The sequence below is a fragment of the Erigeron canadensis genome, chromosome 1 (genome assembly GCF_010389155.1).
Source record: "Erigeron canadensis isolate Cc75 chromosome 1, C_canadensis_v1, whole genome shotgun sequence".
In the NCBI taxonomy this organism is placed as follows: Eukaryota; Viridiplantae; Streptophyta; class Magnoliopsida; order Asterales; family Asteraceae; genus Erigeron; species Erigeron canadensis.
Window position 1 is genome coordinate 27,820,835 of NC_057761.1, and position 21,298 is coordinate 27,842,132.

At 31.5% G+C, this 21,298-nt stretch overlaps 4 protein-coding genes across 4 annotated transcripts; 3 read left to right on the plus strand and 1 right to left on the minus strand.

Annotated features, from left to right (window-relative positions):
* The first annotated feature begins 496 nt into the window (after positions 1-496).
* Positions 497-11,046, plus strand: LOC122579718 (cytochrome P450 714A1-like). The gene is made up of 5 exons (XM_043751944.1): positions 497-852; positions 8,566-8,792; positions 9,231-9,481; positions 9,546-9,894; positions 10,509-11,046. Exons 1-5 carry the CDS (start codon positions 510-512, stop codon positions 10,932-10,934), a joined length of 1,596 nt encoding a protein of 531 aa, XP_043607879.1. The 5' UTR covers positions 497-509; the 3' UTR covers positions 10,935-11,046.
* LOC122579727 (probable nucleoredoxin 3) lies at positions 10,991-13,552 on the minus strand. Its single transcript, XM_043751956.1, has 3 exons — positions 13,232-13,552; positions 11,871-12,350; positions 10,991-11,650 (listed from the first exon to the last, which is right to left on the minus strand). The coding sequence occupies exons 1-3, from the start codon at positions 13,331-13,333 to the stop codon at positions 11,060-11,062; spliced, it is 1,173 nt and encodes a 390-aa protein (XP_043607891.1). The 5' UTR covers positions 13,334-13,552; the 3' UTR covers positions 10,991-11,059.
* A 1,015-nt stretch (positions 13,553-14,567) lies between these two features.
* LOC122579746 (acetyltransferase NSI) lies at positions 14,568-17,311 on the plus strand. The gene is made up of 4 exons (XM_043751977.1): positions 14,568-15,073; positions 16,021-16,079; positions 16,520-16,576; positions 16,981-17,311. The coding sequence occupies exons 1-4, from the start codon at positions 14,639-14,641 to the stop codon at positions 17,114-17,116; spliced, it is 687 nt and encodes a 228-aa protein (XP_043607912.1). The 5' UTR covers positions 14,568-14,638; the 3' UTR covers positions 17,117-17,311.
* A 100-nt stretch (positions 17,312-17,411) lies between these two features.
* LOC122579736 (protein SRC2 homolog) lies at positions 17,412-19,525 on the plus strand. Its single transcript, XM_043751965.1, has 2 exons — positions 17,412-18,425; positions 18,978-19,525. Exons 1-2 carry the CDS (start codon positions 17,972-17,974, stop codon positions 19,442-19,444), a joined length of 921 nt encoding a protein of 306 aa, XP_043607900.1. The 5' UTR covers positions 17,412-17,971; the 3' UTR covers positions 19,445-19,525.
* The last annotated feature ends 1,773 nt before the right edge of the window (positions 19,526-21,298 follow it).

A 21,298-nucleotide genomic window follows, 5' to 3' on the forward strand; every position in this document is an offset into this window, starting at 1 on the left:
CATAATCTATGATTAATTTTGGATATTCTAAGTAATTTTCTTATATAAATATATATACCTTTTTAAAGAAAAGTTAGTAACTTTGTTTAAATATATATCAAAAGTATTAGTAATATCATATAGAAGACATTTTAAGTAGTAAAACATAATATTCTTAAATAGAAACTTGCATTGTATAAATATAACGTTAGAATTAAGACGTAATTCAAAATTATGTAATGTATATTTATTTATAAAACAAAATATTAATGTAGCTAGTTAAATACTCAACTATTATACATAAAAAATTAATTAATACAATATATTTATTAGGAACCAATATATTTATTAGGAACCAATCCCTATATCCAGAGCCAAATAGCACATACCAGATATCAAATGCATTACTAACTTCTACATCACCCATGAAATCTTGTACATCTTATATAACTAGCAAATTCCATCTATTATAAGAAGTTACTTCCATATTCTCATGAACACACTCACACACGCACTCACATCAAGCTAAAATGAACACAAGTTTTCCTTCTTCTACTTCTTCTTACTCCTCATTGGCTCTTTATCTTGTATATCTGGGTCTACTTGTAATTACCTTTTTATCCTTGAACTTGTTGAACATCTTATGGGTGAAACCTCAAAGACTAAGAAAAAAGCTTGAAAGGCAAGGAATAAGAGGTCCAAAACCTTCATTTTTGTATGGAAATGTGAGTGAAATGCAAAGGATCCAATCTTCTGCTATTGCCAAGAAAGCTACTCATCATGATACAAAGTCAAATATTAATGTTGACTTTGTTGGTGATGACTATACTTGTGTTCTCTTCCCATACTTTGAACAATGGAGGAAACAATACGGTATGTTTTATATATATCTTATCTTAATTACCATCACTACTTATTGCATATATAAATTTCTTTCATACATGATACCATACTTTTAATGTATGATGATTTATATATCATGATCATACTATAGATTTTAAATAATTATTTTATTTTGTCAACTAACTGATAAAATAATAACTATACGCTTAATTATCGTAAATAACTTTTTGTCATGGTACCCACATAATGCAACGTTGGTCATTTATGCGACAGTGTGATGGTGCGGCGATCATTGATGATGGAGCCGGTGCCGAGTGGTGTAGCTAATTGATATAAAAATAATTAGTATAAAGAGTTAATGAAGATAATTTAAAAGATAAAAAGTTTATATTGTAATTTAATCATTAAAAATATTATAGACAATTTTTCCATGTAAAATTCAACATGAGTTTTTTTTTTATAATAATAATAGTATAGATATTAACAATAAGAATAGAATAACTATATATGTCAACTTGAATTTAAATATACAACTCTGGTCTAGTTAAAATATGATCTCACAAAGCTATCACTAATTTTTTGTGAGTTAATTTTTATTTATAAAAATAGTTAAATAAATTAGCTTAACCAGCAGATAGATGAAAGCAATGCAATTAACTAAAAATTAAAACATCAACAGTGACATAACATAAAAGTGACAAATTTATATCTATATGTTGTTACCATTGAGGTTTGACACGATTGATAGAATTGTTTTTGGTTGCATGCACAATATCAATGTTATATATATGTACCATATATAATTGGGACAAAGATGACAAACCATTTGATATATCATATCTCTTACAGTACATTTTGTTTATATGTATACCTCTTGATAAATACATTGCTTTCCGAAGTCGGTTTGTGGTTTTCAAATATAAATACTCGTAAGTTATAACATGACAAAATATTTAAAAGACAAGGTCATTAATTAAAATCCATAATTTGCTGTTTCTGTCTATGAAGACTTGAAGATTGTTCATTTGGTGGGACATATGGTATTTTGGTTGCAAACTTTTTATTTAATTATATACAAATTCTTTTCATCAAACTAAATATCCAACAAATATTAATAATGTTTCGAATTTGTTCTTATATATCTTGATAATTTATTTATATTCGTTCAAACACAATCGTTGGTCATTATCTTTTGAAATACCCGTTATTAATTAATTATTCGCATATAGACATAAGTCATTCGTCATGTTTAAATTGTATCGTAGTACTTGGAGTACAAGTGGTCATCACATGCTCAAAGCCTCAAATTGAAACCAAAGTTAACCTATTTGGTAAAGATGTTTTTGCTTTTCGAAGTGTAAATTAATTTAGAAACTAATGGCTGTCATAATTGTATGCAAGATGAGTACTGATATAGCCTCTTAATTAATTGGTCCCTCTATAATTATCTTCCTAAACATAAAATGAAATCACATGGAAAAATCAAAATAATATATGAATTACTATATATATACATTTAAAAAATTATTATGCTAACATTTTATAAAAATCAATTATTATCGATCATCGATCTTATAGTGATGGACTCTAAACATAAGATCACCAAGTTAGCTTAAAGTTCATTTATCTTATAGATAACCAATTAACTAAACTAACGGGTCCACAACTTTACTCTTTTACATAAAATCTCAACTTAGAGACTTCTTGAAAGATTGAAAGACTATAGAGAATGACAACAACCCATGTATTTTAGTGTCACAAATAAGATATATAGTAATATATGCATCACGAGGTTCTTTTCCACTCTTGTAACAAATTAAGAAAGAAAGATGATTGTACACTAAACTTTTTAATGCATGCATCAAAATATGCATTAAAGTTACTTTATCATGTCATTGATAATGTGACATTTTGATATAAACATCAGAAGTTGTTGTACAAATCTTATCCTGTTAAAAGTTTAGGAAAATGCTAAAAACAGTTCTAAAGGGCAGTATCTAACGTGTATAAAAAAACTTGTACCTTTCATATTAAAAACTCGTCCCCTGATTTTTATGGTAAATGTACAGACAATTTATGCACCTTAAACACAGTCCTAAGGACTGTATTTTGCAAACCCCTAAAGTTGCCAATAATTGAATGAAAATGATATTTTATTGGAAAATGCTAAACGCCTATTTTATTTTATTATTATAATATATATTATGTTTGTAAATCTTCATGCATGTCAAGATGAAAAGACGAGGCTAAGAAAGGAAAAATGAGGGTGGAAACATGTTAATATTTCGTATGTCTAAAAATAGGCTTAAGAAGGAGATTATGTCATGTGACAAGATCAAAAATATAAATGATGAAAAAGAATTGGTGGAAATATGTGTCATATATTATTAGGCATATATACCATTATCCAAATATAAAGGAAATTATAAGGTAATATAAATAATGACATATTCAAATGTTTTAAGTTTTAAGTTTTAACCATATGTCAAGCTAGCGCTGTTAAGGTACATTTTGTTCGGTATAAAGAAATACAGTCGCATTACAGGCTGTTTAATCTTCAAATTTCCACAACTTGTTTAGATTTTTTTTTTTTCTAGATTATTACCCATGTAATATGCGAAAAACATATATTATTAATGACATGTTAAAATTTTATAATATTATAAGTTGACAAATATTTAATCAGATAAGAATTAAACTATCAAAAAAACATGAAGTTACATTAGTGGTCGTTTAAATTCCGGTTAACAGTAATCAGTCAGTTAAAAATGAATACATCATATATTAGAGGTCTTGCTAAGTAAGATTTCATTTTTTTATGTCTTTCATTCATCAAGATGTGACTGCATTGTCATTGTACTTGTGCTTTAACGTCATTGTACTAAGCAGCTTAATTATCAATCTATATATCACATATTGTGTTAACCAAAGTTAAAATTATGCATAATATCATTACAATTTTCATAAATTTATTTTTCTGATATATAATTGTAATAACTTACTATAGACTCCATATTTGTTTTTAGTCCAAAATATTGATTTAATAAAAACGGTATACAATAAAAGTCCTATACAAAAATCCTTATAACCAAATTTTATTTGTTATATGATAAAAATCCTATACAAAAATATAATTTAATAAAAACATATTACATTAAAAATAAAAATTTTATTGTAAAAAAATTAAAAATTAATTTTAAAGATAAAAAAAATGATGTAATATATAAAAATATTAGTTTTCATTATTATATCATTAAAAACATCAGTTATTATTGTCTACAAACTTAAATGAGGAAATAATAATAATAATAAAAATAAAGTTAAAATAACTTTAAATCTAAAAAGTTAAATAAGATATATGACATCATCATTTGATTTAATGGTTTTAATTAATAGTTAAACTTTATTTAAGGGTTCATACTTATCCAAATATAATTTAATAAAAACGTATACCATTAAAAATAAAAATATCATTATAAAAAAATTAAAAATTAACTTTAAAGATAAACAGGTGATGTAAAATATAAAAATATTAGTTTCTATTATTATATAATTAAATACATTAGTTATTATTGTCTAAAAACTTAAATAAGGAAATAATTATAATAAAAATAAAATTAAAATAACTTTTAATCTAAAAAAGTTAAATAAGGTATATGACATCATCATTTGATCTAATGGTTTTAATTAAAAGTTAAATTTCGTCTAGAGGTTCATACCTTTTCAATTATGAATTAAAGTTCCTTTTTTATATATTTTTTAGAGACAGTGAGTTAGTACGTAGTTAGTAGTTCTTATTCGAGACACAACAAAGATATTTAATTAGGTAGTATGCGGAGCTCAAACCATACATGTCTGAGATGAAATGCAATGTTCTCGAAATCCCTCTCTATAATCCACTTTTACAAATGTAAGAAGTGAGGTTCGAACCAGGATGAATTTCTCCAAAATCTAAGAGTCTAAAACTTTATTAATAATAGACCACCAACCAATTGATACATGTGTAGATTAGTTACATGTCCAAGATTATATTTATCTAAAACTTTATAGGTTATATATACTTTCAGATTTTCCCACTTTTAAGTACGAACGAGATTATACAAGATTATATAATCGCACTATAATTATAAATATTAAATGTTAATAAAAACTTTTATGTTTATGCGGCTTCTTTCATATCTGTGAAGATAAAAAAATATTGTTATTGTAGGATAATACTAGGAGCATAAGATTTAAATACCCTCTTTCCTTTTTCGTGATAACGATGTTTTAATGTCCTTTTTGATTCTTTCGTTAAATTTTAACACAAAAACTTAAGTGGCACTACTAACAACCAGGATTGGCCGGATGGGCACTAGACCATTCTGATCCCGATGGTCCAGAAAATCATCAAAACTTGATACCGATACCATAACTATAAGAAAAAAAATACTGGTATTCGAGATTAGTACTATTGCATGTACTGGTATGTACGTCCATACCGGCATTAATTCAAAAAATGATCAAAGCGTATAACAATACCAACGCCACTCTAAATTCGGTACCACTTTTAACTTTTAAGTACCAGGATCAAGAAGCATAGATGACTCAACAGTACTATAGGACTAGATGATCGCTTTAGGCCCCCAAAATATAAGAGCCGGAGGGGGCGCCTGACCCCCCGAAATATTTTTTGCGATATAGAGGGTATATTGTTTTCGTGTAAAATTTTTTTGATATACTCTGTTTCGACCCCCCATTTACCCAAAAAATAGCATTAGGGAAAAAAAATAGATCCCGACCCCCCACTGAAAATTTTATAGCTTCGCTACTGTATACAAGACTCAATGTTTGGATTTTGGACGACATATCATTATATAATTTGAATTACAGTAACACTTTTACTAGTTTTTGCATCAATATCAACATCTTTTCATTAGTAGTATCTCAATAACATAAGATAAACTACCTTTTTTTTGTTTACTTTATTTATATGTTAATGAACTAGGCCTCCAAATCTGATATCGCTTAAGGTCTCCAAAAACCTTAAGCCGCTAGTGTCGAGACGATATCAGAATTTAAGAACTTGTGTACAGATAAATTAAGAAGATATTTATCTTACATAAATCACATAGGATTTTCCTATGCTTATTGATTTTTCAGAATTAAGTCAAACCTTCAAAATTTTAATTACACATTTGGCTTACTAGTACTTGTCATTTTGTCCCAATTACATCTCTATATATCGTTGGTATATATTCTCAATTCATCCATGCCCGAGGGTCGAGTCCCTAACTCCCTAAGCTTGTCGATCCATGTCCCTATAATTTGGTCTCAAGCGCGTAGTTGGTATATCTTTTTGTGTGCTAAAATAGTAAAATGTGCAAAACGACGTACAAACGATAACCATGAGTATTATTGCAATTAAACTCTCAGATGGAAAAGAAATTTAAAAAAAAAAACGACAAAGCACCTAGGACGAACCATGTAATCAACACTTTATTTTATAGTCTTCATTTCTAGGGACGAATATAGAGGGTATTTTAGTGAAGTATTACATGTTTTTTTTTATTCCTCATAAAATATGAAATTTGTTATAAATTGTGATATACTTAACGATAATATTTGAATGAATTAAGTATTTAGTGACGATAAAAAGTATAATTTATTGATTGAAAACAAAAAGTGCAAATTAATGAGATTTTTTATACAAATATTAATATTAATATAATATACTAATATATATGGATAATGATTATTAGGATTTTTAATGTATAATTAAATTAATAATGACATTATCAATTTTTAATTTGATAAAATCGAGAGCTATGATTGGTCAATAAGCTATTAGGTCAGTTGTCTTTTATTATATATAAAGATTTTTTTTTATTCTTCATAGAGTATGAAATTTTTTTTATTCCTCTGTGAAGTATTACTGCGTTATTAATAATGGATGTTAATTTATTATAGTTTAAAATTTAATATACTATCTTGAGTAATAAGAAGATAATATTATATTTTGAGAAATAAAAACTTATTTATATATCAACACTTTAAGTTTATATTGAAATATTTTTTTAAAAATGTGTTTATCGAAGTTGTTTGTTGTGACATGTTTAACGATATTTGAATATCACAAAATATAATATCTCCATCAAGTTGTAGACTGTGATGTACTTAGCGATATTTTAACATTAAATCATAATAGATCACTATCATTTTATTTACTTCATTGTTACACATGGTGTATCACATTCTAATTTTACACAATTGAAAATAATATATTATCTTTAGATGAAAGATATATTTATATGATAGAATATATTATTGGATATATATTAGTTATTATTTTATTTGATATATATCAATTATTAGTCTTTTAGATAAATACTACTCGTAGTTATGATTCTATCGGATATATATTAGCTATTATTATTTGTTTATTATATTAAAATTAATAGGTAAAAAGTGTAAATTTGTAATGGAAAACAAAAAAGTGTAAATTAAAATCAAAATTGAAAACAAAAGTCAACTTTAAAAAATAGAGAGCTTTTTGGTATAATAAAATTTTATTTAGTTAATATACCACTCTTTACAAAATGGAGGAAAGTTCTTTTCAAAGTAGCATCTTTCCATTTAGATAAACATAGAGCCGTATATCTTAACTCTCCCATAGTCCCATATGACAAACAGGACTGAATACGGTTGTTGTGATTATATTTTTACTAGCTAGTAAGAAGATGTATCCACCAAGTCTTGATCAATCTGTCATTGTCCATACTTACCATCAAATTATATCGTTAGTAGAAGCTACACGAAATTCAAATTTACTTTGATAAAAGTTATGGTGCGAATCAAAGATGTTCGATTCTAGGTACAAGAGTAACAAGACACGTTAGTTAAACCTAAGTACAAGCCCACTAAAGTGCGCATGCAATATCAAACTTATGATAAGGTTCTTTGAATTGAAATGCCAATTATCTTTTCTTTTCTTTTCTCATATATATGAGCTGGAGGGAATCAATAGTACTACTATTGATAGATCATGTCTCTTTCTTTCTTTTTCTTTTCTGGCCTATACATAATGTTAAAATGTTGCACTTGCACATTTCTGTCCCATGATCAATGCATGCAAATATCTATCAGCACAGATTATATTTTGAATTTTTGGATTTTACCTTATGGTGTTTGTTTGTTGTTTGTACAACCATTTGTTTACTTGGTGCATAGCGGACATGTTAGCATAATAGCATTAAATGTGGCTATTGACGACATACGAATACTCTAAAACGAAATAAGCCATTTGCTATAGGGGATATAAAATATCATCTTCCATTTTATAGAGCAAAGCCTTTAAGCAAATGGTGGATTTAAATGTATGAATGTATGATCTTTTATGTTATCTTGACAAAATTTAAATGAATGATTAACCTATTATCGATCCCCTTTTGACCCGTTCCACCGCCAATTAGAGAGAAGATAGATCATGTAATACTATGATTAAGGGGACATGAGACTGGATTTCATTCCCTGACCTCTGCTTTTATGTTGTATATCCCTACCACTAAGCTACCATAACGGGGACTATACAAGACACTTAGCATGGATCTAAAGTACATTTTTGAAAACTTTTGACCCATTCTCCATAGTAGCCAAAGTGATTTGACTAATTGACCCGTTTGAGATAAAACGTACGCCAAACCGGCCCGTTCATGAAAAAAAGGGGTCAAAGTTACCTGACTAACAAAGTGTTTTTCTTTTTAGGTTCAATATTTACTTACTCAATAGGGAATAAGCAACACTTGTATATTAATGATCCAGAGCTGGTTAAGGAAATGAACCAGTCCATCACACTTGGGCTAGGAAAACCTTCTTACGTCACCAAAAGACTGTCACCTTTGCTTGGCAATGGAATCTTGAGATCAAATGGACACTTTTGGGTCCACCAGAGGAAAATAATTGCTCCTGAATTCTTCATGGATAAAGTCAAGGTACATATCAATACTATTTACTACTCAACCAACCAATCAAACAAAAGACTACATGTAACATTATGAAACTAAAGACTTTCAGTTAGCACAACATGTAGGCCTCACTATATGCACTTGCAATCAAACATTATTTTCTGCAACCTTTTTATAACACTAAAATTTAATTAATTAACTTGGTTTGTCTAATATCACATAATCACTATAAGCTTACTGGTTTAAGGTTTTGACGTTTTACGTCTTACATGTCAAGGTTGTGATCAAATTTAACGTTCGGATGGTTCAAGGTTTGGTTTGCCTAATCTCACATTATCACTATAAGCTTACTGGCTCTAGCGTCATTATAAGTTTTAGAGTCGGTCATTTTTTTTATTTTTATAATGTATATACTATATATTGCCTTTTAAAACCGTATGAACAACTTGTTTGTTGATTGGATAGGGTATGGTTGGGCTAATGTCAGAATCGGTCGAACCACTTTTGAAAAAATGGGAAAAATGTATTGAAGCTCAAAGTGACCGGCTAGCCGAAGTAAGAGTTGATGATGATTTGAGAACTGTGTCTGCAGATGTGATCTCACGGGCTTGTTTTGGAAGCTCTTATGCCAAAGGCAAAGAGATATTCTCCAAACTTAGAACCCTTCAGAAAACCATCTCTTCCAAAGGCATGCTATTTGGCCTTTCTACTTTCGGGTAAGCTGCAAATAGGCCACATATTAAAATAAAAACCGATTTATAATGAGTTCATTTGATACAGGCAGAGGAAAGATGTAAAGAGTTTGGAAAAAGGGTTAGATTCCTTGATATGGGAGGCAGTGTGTGAAAGAAAATGTCAAGAGACACCATTGTTAAAGAAAGATTTATTGCAAATGATGTTGGAGGAAGCTATGGACCATTTTGCGAGTAAAGAAGAAAGCAAACATTTTATAGTCGATAACTGCAAAAATATATACTTTGCAGGACATGAATCTACAAGTGTGGCTGCATCATGGTGCTTGATGCTGTTGGCCTTGTATCCACAATGGCAGACTAAAATCCGTGATGAAATGTCTGAAGCTTGTCCTGATGGTGTGCTTGATGTGGAATCACTCCCCAAGTTGAAAGCAGTACAATCCACAACTATGATCCACTAATTGAGTTTAAGTTAGACATGAAAATTGCTACTAAGGATGGCAAAATGGGTGGGTTGTGGGTCTGGTAATGCATTCGGGTCAAAACATGACAACTAAAAACATTTTGCCTAAATTTTCTTTCAAACAATGCGTGTCAATATGATATTATATAGATAAATTTTACTACTTCAATAATAATGTTATGTTGATTAAAATCTTTTACTAAGTTTATACATTAAAGATACACCAAGGGGCTTTGCCATACTTTTGACCCATCTGAGTTATACGCAGTGTTCCCTTTAAGCTATCTTTTCTGTATAGATCATGATCCAAGGCATTAAGTACACACGAGCAATCTCATATTGAAATATGAGAAAATTAAACCAGCCGAACTATTCATCTTTGCAGAAGCAGCCATACTGGTTAAAAAATGGGTTAGTTAGGCTGGTTTGACACTTTGACCTATATTTTCATTTAAACATAAACATGTAAGGATTTACTTTTTCACAAGAACGATATAAGATAGTGAAAGAATGATGGGGGTGGGGGTCTGGAACCCGTGTTCATTAAACATCTCCTACCTCTTGTTAATGATCCATAACGTGCAGGTAACGATGGTGATTCAAGAAGCAATGCGGCTGTTCCCACCTGCAGCATTTGTGTCAAGAGAGGCTCTAGAAAGGACACAGATAGGACATTTAGACGTGCCAAAAGGAGTATGCATATGGAGCTTGATCCCGACACTGCATCGTGACCCTGAGATTTGGGGTCCCGATGCTCATAAATTTCGGCCCGAAAGGTTTGTAAACGGTGTTATTAAAGCATGCAAAGCCCCACAAGCTTATGTTCCCTTTGGAGTTGGTGCTCGGTCTTGCTTAGGGAGAAACTTTGCAATGGCTCAGTTGAAAGTTGTCATCTCACTCATCACATCCAAATTCACCTATTCATTGTCTCCAAGTTATAAACATTCTCCTATTTATAGAATGGTAGTACAACCTGGGCATGGTGTCAACATCCTCATTCGAAAATTCTAACAAGAATAGTAGATTTATATATATATATATATATATATTGTTTTAGGCAAATTGTATGCATTCGAACATATAACACGTTTTGAAATAAGAATTAAGTGCATATTGCTGATAACTTATTGTACAGTCTAATCTTTTAAAATACTTGCTTTGATGCATGTTGGGTGAAGGTCATAGCCACAAACGTCACAAGAATAAGCCCAAAACGTCCCATGTTTCTTGCAGAAATCACATATGTATGCTTTTGCCATGTCTAGTTTAAGAATGTGTTCATGCTTACAATCCATAATTTCTTGTGGCAATCCATCTTTTTCCTTCACTAAAGACGTTTCTATCTCCAAGATTTTTGCTTTAGTAAATGGAAAGCCTCTTGCACCATATAATGAAACTATTTCTCGTCCATTTGTGCTAATTGTTTTCCCACTCGGTCCTATCAATATCAAACTCGGAATCCATTTGACTTCAAATATTCTTGAGAGGTCTTGCCTTGTTCTACTGTTAAAAGGTATAGCTAGCCATGGCATTTTGCTTATGTTGAGTTCAAACTCTTTTAGGTCTCTGTCAGTTGAGATAAATATGACTTCAAATTCTTGATTTTTATTGGTGATGATATCATTGTATGCTTCAATGAGTTGGGTTGTGAATTCCCGACAAGGTGGACACCATTGTGCACCAAAGTATAAGCCAATCGTCTTGCCAACAAGTTCAGAAGCACCTATCTACAATCAGGTAACCAAAAATTTCAAGCATTTTCATTCTTGATTGCTTGATTTAGGTGTTTGGAAGACCATTTTAAGCATACTTGTTAAGTTTTAATATGGCTGGTGTGAAACTGATTATTTGACCCTCCTTGAAGAAAAGTAGTTATTGTAAATGTAGTATCAAAATGCAATAATTATAGAATAACTTAATTACATCAAAGATACAAAGATTGCTTACCTTTCCACCTTTACTTGAAACAAATGAGTTTTCGCTGCCACTTGCAAAAAGTTTATCCAAATTCCCTCCTTCACGACTTGCTTCATCTAACGACTTCAACTCTTCTTGCCTGTTTTTGGTGAAGGGAAATGCATCCGCACCATAATCCTTTATCAGACTGACGACATCTTTTGCTAGCAATTTTGGGCTAACATCCAATGAGATAAATGATGGGATCTGACTAACTTTGTAGACCTTACCAAGTATCTTTTGTAAATTGACATTAAATGGAACCACAAGCCACGGCATACCCTTAGTGTGTTCTTTATATCCATTTTCATCTTGATCATATGATACAAATATAACCTCTATATCTCTGCCAGTATTTTTTAGGGCGTCGTATGCTTGAATAAGTTGTGGTATAAAAGCTTTACAAGGTCTACTCCAGTTTGCAGAGAATAATAAGCAAAGTGTCTTGCCTTCACCAAATGGAAGTGACACCTAGACACAAAAACAAAGAACATAGAGTTTGTGATTCATCTCATTAGCTAAGAAAGGGGGTAGCTGGTCAAGTTGGGTAATGAGTAAAAAAGAGTTGTATTTGCACCAGTCAAACAGGGTTGGGTTGACCCGAGACACTTACTGGTTCATTTTTGTTAATTAAATATAATTACAATTTATTAGTAACCATAATAGTCTATCCTTTATGAAATATATTGATTTAGGCGGTTGGGCTCATTAACGATACACTTTGTGTGACTTTCGACCCGCTTCCTTTTAGCTGACCTTATGATTACAGAAATATTATTTTGGAAAATCAGTTAACCCTTATGATTGACCCGTTAGAAATAGAAACATATTTAGAATGGACCCGTTTACTAAGTAAATAGTAGAATGGGTGAATATTCTGCCCATGTTACCAAAGACCAAAAGAACAACATAAGTTTCATAATACCGAAATTTATCAAGAGTATCAGAATTCAAAAACCAAAGACGGAGCAAAGGGCCAGAAGATGCAACTAATACAAGTCTTAGAAACTTTTAGTATACAAGTTCATAAGTTTTAAAACTAAGTATGATAACAGGTTATTAAGTTTCGCCCTTCTTCGGTTCTAGCTCTACCAACCAGTCAGCCACCAACTTTTCTAGTGGATTGAATTCATATGCACAAAACCAAATTAAAGGAAAGAGTATATCTCATAATAGTAGTCGACTAGGTAGTAGGTTCATAATCAAAATTATCAAGGCTTATGGTTAAAATCAAAGGTTCAAGTGTAGATTATATTAAAACTACACTAAATTACCACAAAGTTATGAAGAAAAATTTTGTTCTGGCAAATTAAAAGTCTACTCTTTTTTAGTTTGAATGAATTCTTGCATACCTCTTGTTCACCAGATAAAAGATGGAAAATTCCTTCTTGTTCCAAAATAGTCTTAAAGTTATGAGTGCAAACTCCATCAGGTTCACACCCAACACATCCCATGGCACCTTGAAACAATGGAGAAACTTGCTCAAAAATTTTCTTGATGTAGCTTGAAGATATTTGTTTTTTCTTGCTTGTGGTTCACTCAATTTTGGTTCCAACTATTTCTTATTCTTTTTCTATCCAGTTTCTTGGAATTTATACCTTTTATGATTTTGATGTTATCATCATGGGACTTGAGCATATTCTGTTATAATGCTCATTTTTAAAACTACTGTTCCATCAAGTTATGCAAACCTTTGGTAGTCTTTGTACCAAGTCTTCTCATCTTGAACATAAGTAAAAGGGGTTAATGTCTAAATTGCCCTTGTACATTGTATTATTAGTTTACAATTAATTATGATTAGTACCATGATCGTATCATCACCTTTACTAATCCAATTTGAAACTGAAATGAAAAAAATCAGGTTAGAATTATGGTTTGTACCATGATCATATCATCAACTTTACTAATCTAATTTGAAATCGACATGAAAAAAAATCAAGTTAGAATTATGGTTTGTACCATGATTATTGGTTATTTCTTTAAAAGAAATACAAATACATTTTAAAAAATTGTTTATTTGTAACGAGAGACAGGTACATACTTATTTATTCGATATATAAATGCTTAGACCATCTTTAACTATCTGATATTGGCATCATGATCGTTAGAAGAGGGTAGGTGCCTAGGTGGGGTTTGAGATGGTCGGTTGATGATAGTGGGGGCTCAATAAAAACCTTTACCGATATAGGTGAAAATTTATATGTTTTTTAAGTGATATAACCGAATATTAAAAATATAAAATTAAATAAAAGTATGGTCTAATTTAACAAAAAGCCATCTATAATGATTAAAAGAGAAAATAGCCTAGATAACCAAATGTCATGTCAAAAATATATCAAACTATCCAAGTATATTCGACTTTACAAAATATATCCATAAAATCGCAAGATCTTTAGGAAGAGTTGCAGATCGCAACTCCTTGCGATCTGCAATTCCTACTTTGAGATCTGACGATTTTATATGTATTTTCTGTAAATTTAAAAGAGCTTTGGTATTTTGGTATATTTATCATAACTTTTGATTATCTAGGCTATTTTCTTTAATTAAAAAAAGCTTTTAATTTTTTTTTTTTTTAAGAATCACTTGGTTAATTTTATTTATTTATTTTTTAAAGAATTTTTTTACAAATACAACTTTACTGGTAGGCCCTATTTCCATCTTTCTTTTCTCTTGATCAGTAATCCTGGCTTATCTTCATTTCCAAACGGACATTTCAATGACCGTCCCAAAACCATTATCTTCAAAAGAAAAAAAAATATATGGCAGCGGTGTTGCTGAGATTCCAAACACAACTGCCGGCAAAAATATACAACACCCAAAAACCACCAATCCGTCATAACAAAAGACGGCCACCAACGCCGCCGATACATATATCTACAAATATATCAGACATAAATACAACATCGTTACGTGATCTTTATACTTCATGTAATCATTCATGTCACAGGTTTCCTAATTTGTTGTCTGATGGACGAGTGGAGCCTGTTGACGTTGACAAACTTCGAGTTGCTGTTGAAAATAGTTCGGTCGTCGTGTCTGTTTTTGCCAGACCGGAAATTGCGGGGAATTTGAAGAGTGGCGGTGGTGAATGGTATAAGAAAATGATTCCGCTGAATGCGGGAAGTGGCGAGTTGGTTGGGTTTGGTCGAGCTGTTTCTGATCATGGTTTAACTGCTTCTATTTATGACCTCATGGTACTTATCTAGCAAAAAAAAAATTTTTTTTTAAATAAAATTTTCTAAGCCTAATTGTTACTTTTTTTTTTGTTTTTTTGAATGACAGATGTTAGTTGTTTGTAGTTAGTTATCCCCAAGTTAAATGCCAATGCCCATTTTATACATCATAGACGTGTACGGTGTACATTGTAAATATAAAATAAACTTGCTTGCAAATAAGGATAAATATACAGTGGCGGACCTAGGAATGCTCGTGAACCACATGACTTTTGCGTTGTGCAAATTTGGTCAAATGATATGAATTTGTTAAATAGGTCTAAGAGAAGAATGAACGGGTGCTAAATGTTTTGTGAGCCTCGTCTCCATTGCATATAGAATTTCATGCGTGTGTATACATATTAACGGTATGGTTTGCAAAATTTTAAAATGAAAACTTAAAACGATAATTTTGGGATGATGTTTAATGTTTTTATGAACTGGATAGATAAAGGTTTTCGATGTGTTATTCCAAACAACCTGGAACTTTTGGTTATTATAGCGAATTGGTATGTTGTTCGTTCAACTTTAGATAGGGCTGTAATTGATCAGAACATTAGATGAATAATTCGTGAACCATCTGGTAGGAAGTTTGATAATTTAGTAAGCAAGCATGAACAAGGTTACTCTTCGGTTAGTTAAATAAATGAACACAGGCCTCGTTCATTTGGTTTGTTAACAACCCTAATTTTAGCATAAATAAGATCATACTCCAAATTGAGTTTTCATCAAGACATCAAGTATCAAGTGTTCTTTATACTTTGTGTAACTTATAAGCTGTTTAAATCAGCAACTAGTGACACCTGGTGGAGTTTGATCGAGGTCCTTTAAGAAAGAAACATGTATACTTTTTGTGCATTTATGTTATGATAATGATTATGCAAAATTGAGTTTTATGTTTAGGTAATGTTGTCTCAGTGAATTTGTAGGTAGTACCTTCGTTACAACGTCGAGGAATAGGACGTATCATTCTTCAAAGGATTATAAGGTCTGTCAATAGTAATAATACCACTCAATTTTGATTGCTTGCATTAATCTTCCTGAGTATTCTCCATGTTCTTTAAGTTGAAGATACAGTTTGACCAAAAATGTTAAGTTTAATTGTGATATGGTAATAAAACTAATGAGACTTATTTAGGATTGTTAATAAAACTAGTGAGACAAAAGGATCCGGCATCGATATATGACTATATGTATGGATGGCAAAACAGGCAGGTTGGGTAATGGGTCAAAATGGGTGGAGTTAAACTGTTACGAGTATATTGGTACTAGTATAAACATGCCAGATTGACTCAAAACATTCCCTGTCTATGTTCAAAATATACGAGTAATTATAATTTATAAATAATTACTGTGTAAATGGTTGAGTTTGACATTTCAATGTATGAGATCTCTAGATAGGTTAATACAAAGTTCACATGGTTGCAGGTTGCTGACGAATAAAGGCATATATGACATAGCAGCTCTTTGTTCTAATCAAGAAATGTAAGTTACTGCCTAGTTCTTGTGTACAGGTAGTTGTATGTTGATTTTCCTGAAAGAAATTATCTTGATTATGGAACTGTCACAAAATGAAATTGTTGAATATTATTTATATGAGAAGTTTTGGAAAACTGAACCATGTATGCTAACTAGAGTGTGGATTAGAGTTTCCCTTTTGGGTTACCCAGGGAGGGCGAGTATTTTGACTTAGATGTATGTTTGTTATCTAACCGAAGTATGTAGTGGCTGTTTCCAAACCCTTCCCAGGCCACCCCCAAGGGTATTTGTACCTAGTGGGGTTCGAAACTGCCACCTCTTAAAAAGATCTCAAGATGCTCCTAACCATTTGGCCACTTTGGAGGTGCATGTATGCTAACTAGAGTGTTTATCATCTAAATTACCTTCAGGGGCTTCTTCAAGGCATGTGGATTTGGAGATGATATACTTGGATCTACAACAATGATGTATACCAGAAGTGGCAATGATATGGTTAAAAGTGCTGGTAGGAAATTACTATCCATTCCACCTCTCAGAAAACATTGATATCATTCAATCCAAACGGTAACTGTTTGTATTATTGTATGATTAAGTATAGCATAAAATAGCATTTATAATTCTAATCGTGAGGAACTAGAGTATAATGTTATATCTAGCTTTACATGAGACCGATACGAAGTTATAGATGAGACTTTTGTATATGTGCAGATATATTCTTTCAACAAAAACTCTCCATACAAATGCCTAGTTATTTTGATCATTTTTCAGTATATTTTGAGATTATATCACACAAGTTCAAAATTCAGTGAAGAATCATCAGGTTTAAAAAAAAATTACAGTTGAGGCTGTAATGGGTGAATGGTGACGCAGATTTGTATAATTTAAACCTTAATCACATCCGGTTCCTTGTTATTTCTTCTTTCGAACTATCTTCTAGCCAGTAAACGTATTATCATACTAAATATACTGATTTGCATCTAATGAAACGCCAAACATGCTTTGAAAATTTAATCACTAGTTGATAACATGTTAGTCAATAGGTAATATAGAGAAAGGTCAACATAGGAGATAAAGTCTTGAAAAAGAGCTACTTTATATTACTTTATGTTGATAATATATGAACACTTGATATATATTCCCCCTGTAAACTTTTTGACTCTTGAACATATTCTAGTGATCTTGTCTCCTGAAAAGCATTGATAATGCTTTTTCATGATTAAACAAACAAAATAAAAGGATTGATTCTTTAGACACCATTAAGACTAATTCCAAAACTTTCTTGACATTAAAGTGAGGCACCATTTGGAAATGATGCCAAGTACCTTACTTTAATCCATCTTTTATGCTAAAACCATAAATTTTCAAATACCCTTATCTTGATACATCTTGAAGACTCCAAAAATGGGCAAAGTTTGGGTCGAAATATGCTTGATATCAGCTAGAGGACTCACACGAACGTCATCTTTATGGAAGCTCCAATGGTTTGCTGTCGGGTGGATTGATCCCAACAACAAGTATTGCACAAAAGTTGATGCTTCTGGCAATGCAAATCCCATATGGAGAACAAAGTTTTCTGCTTTGGTCAATATTTCGGATTCTGGATTTGAAGATTTGGCCCTTAATGTGGAAGTTTATAGCAGAGATCCCGTCTTTTTGAAAGAAAGACTTCAAGGGACTGCAAGTGTTGGGTTGAAAGAGTTTCTGGATAAGCACAAGAACAATTCCGAGGCATTGAGGAATGTTGAAGATGTTGGGAGCTATCAGCTGAGGAAGAAGAGTTCAAATAAACAGCAAGGATTTGTTGATGTTTCAATTAGAATATCGCCAGAGACAAATGAGGGTGGTTCATTTGAAGGTAAGTTTCTAAAATTCAGAGTTTATGTTACCATGTTCATCAAGTAGAAACCAACCCAATTGTGAACAAAATATGAAATTGAGGTTTTCTGTTTTGAAAATATCAATATAAAACAAATCCATCTAAGAATTCTCTATCTAAAAGATGTGGTTCACTGAAAAGTTATGAACTGATCTATTCTGTGGGTATGATTTATAATGGGTAATTATAAAACCATTTGATTAAATAAATGTAAATAGTATATGTTATGTTATATAAGAATATGTCATCTAGAATTATATCACTTTAGGAGAAGCTATAAATATAAATAGTAATACATATGTTCAGATGTTTATTCGTTGTAAAAAACAAACAGTATCAAATGATTTAGATTTAGAAGTTTATACCACCTCTTATTGTTCAGACTTGTTATAGGATTAACACATTAACCTCTTAGAAAACACAAACGCATTGCTGAGCCTAATACAAACTCTAGATATTGATTGTACCTTGGTTCAGGATCACATGGATTATGGGATAGAAGTTTTTGATTAATCTCATTGAATTGCACAGCTGATGACGTTGGGATCAAGCTAAAGATTCGTGACCATGATATGAACTTGCCACAGAGAATCCATTATTCAGAAAACCATTTACAGACAAATTATACGACCCCTTTGCCACCAGGATCAAGCTACCATCAACCTCGAGCTCCACCACCATTGAATTATCCGTCAGCAGGAGGGTTCAACCATCAACCACAACATGCTCCTTCACTAGGACCAAACTACCATCAACCACCACCATTACCTTATAATAGCGGCTATATGCCACCATCATCTGTGTATAACTTAGCACCAAGTTACGTCAACATGCCATCATCATCAGGAGCAAGAGGCGGACCGAGGTCTGGACCTGGTTTTGCAATGGGGTTGGGTGCGGGAGCACTAGCAGCTGGGGCAGCTATATTCGGAGACGACTTCATTTCAGGCTTTGATCTTCCTACAAGTTTCACTGTATCAAACAATCCTCCTTTCTGACAAACCTTACTTGTATCATGTTATCACTTTGCTACAATCTTAATATACAAGACAAATCGTTTTACTATTTTACAAACCAAACTCCTATTCAAAAAAAGATTTTTATTTTTCGAACACGAATACGACATCAGAGAAACCTCACCATATAATGGTAAAGCCTTGCACATACCCTAGACAACATGATGTTGACCATAGATCGGTACAAATAGTCGGGGAAAAAAACCTTAAGACTGAGCATTGAACTCAGACCTTTGGCAAACCCGGGAGCCAGTTGGGTTGACCATCGTTGACATTCAAACAAAGTTTTATCCCACAATTTGATGCTTCCTCTTGTTGCGTGCAAATGTGGAGGCTATATCAATGTTTTGCGAATTGATAAAATCTCTTCGTTATAACTTGTAACTTTAAATTTTGGTAAAGTCCTAAAGCAAAGGCACTATTTTGATAAGCGAACCTAACCGATCTTCTATTCTAAATTTCAATATTTCACACTATGATTTGATTTCCCAAATCCCCATTAACTATTACTAGCAATGGCCCAAGAAAATATGGGCCAAGCTATGTTACAAAATACTTTCTATGGGCTAAATGTGATGTCACGATCCATGTTATAATTCATGAAATCCAAATTTTTTAAAAGAAAGAAGTTGATTTGGATCCTATTTTTCTTCACATTATGTTCGTGACCATGTACTAGTTTAAAAATATCACAGGAAAGAGATAAGTAGATAACCATATGTTTGACCATCGAAATACTCATGTTGAGCCTAATAAAACCAACCCAAATACGATTTTTGAAAAAAACAAAACCAACCCAAAAATTCACACCAAACTATAAAACCCAACTTTTGGCCGATGTTTTAAATACCGGTATATACCGGCCGGTATTACCGGTATTTGAGGCTACTTCGGTATTTTAATCCCGGTATTTTTTCAGTATTTTCACTGTTTCTTACCGGCCGGTATTTCCAGTATTTTAATTAATTTTTTTTAAAATATTTTTAAATATTTTCTTATGATACTTTACTGTTAGCTTTTTATTATTTGTGAACTTTAAACCTTATATTTTATTATGAAATACCTATTTGATGTTATTTGGAGTGAATTATAATTATTTTTGACTATTTTTGTCAAATTGTACAAATTTTGTAAAATAATAACAAAAAAAACTAAAATAGTCGTATTGGCCGGTATTTCCGGTAATTCCGATAATACCGGTAATACCGGAATTTTTTTCCACCCCGGTATGATTAAAATACCGGTTTTTAAAACCGAAATAGTGGTTTAGTTTGTGGATATCTAATATGTGTCCAAATTTCATTGCAGACACTTAATGGGATAGAGGGATTAAGAGTTTAACCTAGTTCCTTGTATATAATGGTATGTTAATTTAGCGATATACTTTAAATCTTTGGGAATGTATCTCAAAACGTTTTGAAGTATGTATATCAGAATAACTTATAAGTAACTCAAACTAAGACCCTCTTTACTTGTAGCATAATGGACGTAACAATAACAACAAAAAAAAGCCTCAACCCACTAAATCAAGGAAGATGTTTCATTTTTTTACTTAATATTTAATTATTTGATACTTCATTAATATAAATATTCTTTATCTATTCATTCACTTAATTTATATGGCGCTTAAGGGGTTAAAAGAGAAAAACAAGCCTTTGTGCAAATTTAATCATTAGATCATGCATTACTCGTCCAGGTATCAGGAGATCCTCGACTTTGTAAGGCCGGTCCTTATAGACCATCGTCCCTGCGTCTTGGCCGCGCCTGACACACCAGACGCTATAAGCACCATTCGCGTCTTGGTGCTTACTTCTGTTTTTGGACGCACGAAATTGG

What these genes read in the sequence shown, in the direction of transcription:
- LOC122579736 (XM_043751965.1), top strand. Translation starts at nt 17,972, where the DNA reads ATGGGCAAAGTTTGGGTCGAAATATGCTTGATATCAGCTAGAGGACTC. An exon ending in TGAGGGTGGTTCATTTGAAG is followed by an intron (nt 18,426 to 18,977) that starts GTAAGTTTCTAA and finishes TGAATTGCACAG; the next exon opens with CTGATGACGTTGGGATCAAG.
- LOC122579746 (XM_043751977.1), top strand. Translation starts at nt 14,639, where the DNA reads ATGGCAGCGGTGTTGCTGAGATTCCAAACACAACTGCCGGCAAAAATA. An exon ending in CTTCTATTTATGACCTCATG is followed by an intron (nt 15,074 to 16,020) that starts GTACTTATCTAG and finishes GTGAATTTGTAG; the next exon opens with GTAGTACCTTCGTTACAACG. An exon ending in CTTTGTTCTAATCAAGAAAT is followed by an intron (nt 16,577 to 16,980) that starts GTAAGTTACTGC and finishes AATTACCTTCAG; the next exon opens with GGGCTTCTTCAAGGCATGTG.
- LOC122579727 (XM_043751956.1), bottom strand. Translation starts at nt 13,333, where the DNA reads ATGGGATGTGTTGGGTGTGAACCTGATGGAGTTTGCACTCATAACTTT. An exon ending in TTTTATCTGGTGAACAAGAG is followed by an intron (nt 12,351 to 13,231) that starts GTATGCAAGAAT and finishes TTTTGTGTCTAG; the next exon opens with GTGTCACTTCCATTTGGTGA. An exon ending in TTTCAAGTAAAGGTGGAAAG is followed by an intron (nt 11,651 to 11,870) that starts GTAAGCAATCTT and finishes ACCTGATTGTAG; the next exon opens with ATAGGTGCTTCTGAACTTGT.
- LOC122579718 (XM_043751944.1), top strand. Translation starts at nt 510, where the DNA reads ATGAACACAAGTTTTCCTTCTTCTACTTCTTCTTACTCCTCATTGGCT. An exon ending in TCTTCATGGATAAAGTCAAG is followed by an intron (nt 8,793 to 9,230) that starts GTACATATCAAT and finishes TTGATTGGATAG; the next exon opens with GGTATGGTTGGGCTAATGTC. An exon ending in CACTCCCCAAGTTGAAAGCA is followed by an intron (nt 9,895 to 10,508) that starts GTACAATCCACA and finishes CATAACGTGCAG; the next exon opens with GTAACGATGGTGATTCAAGA.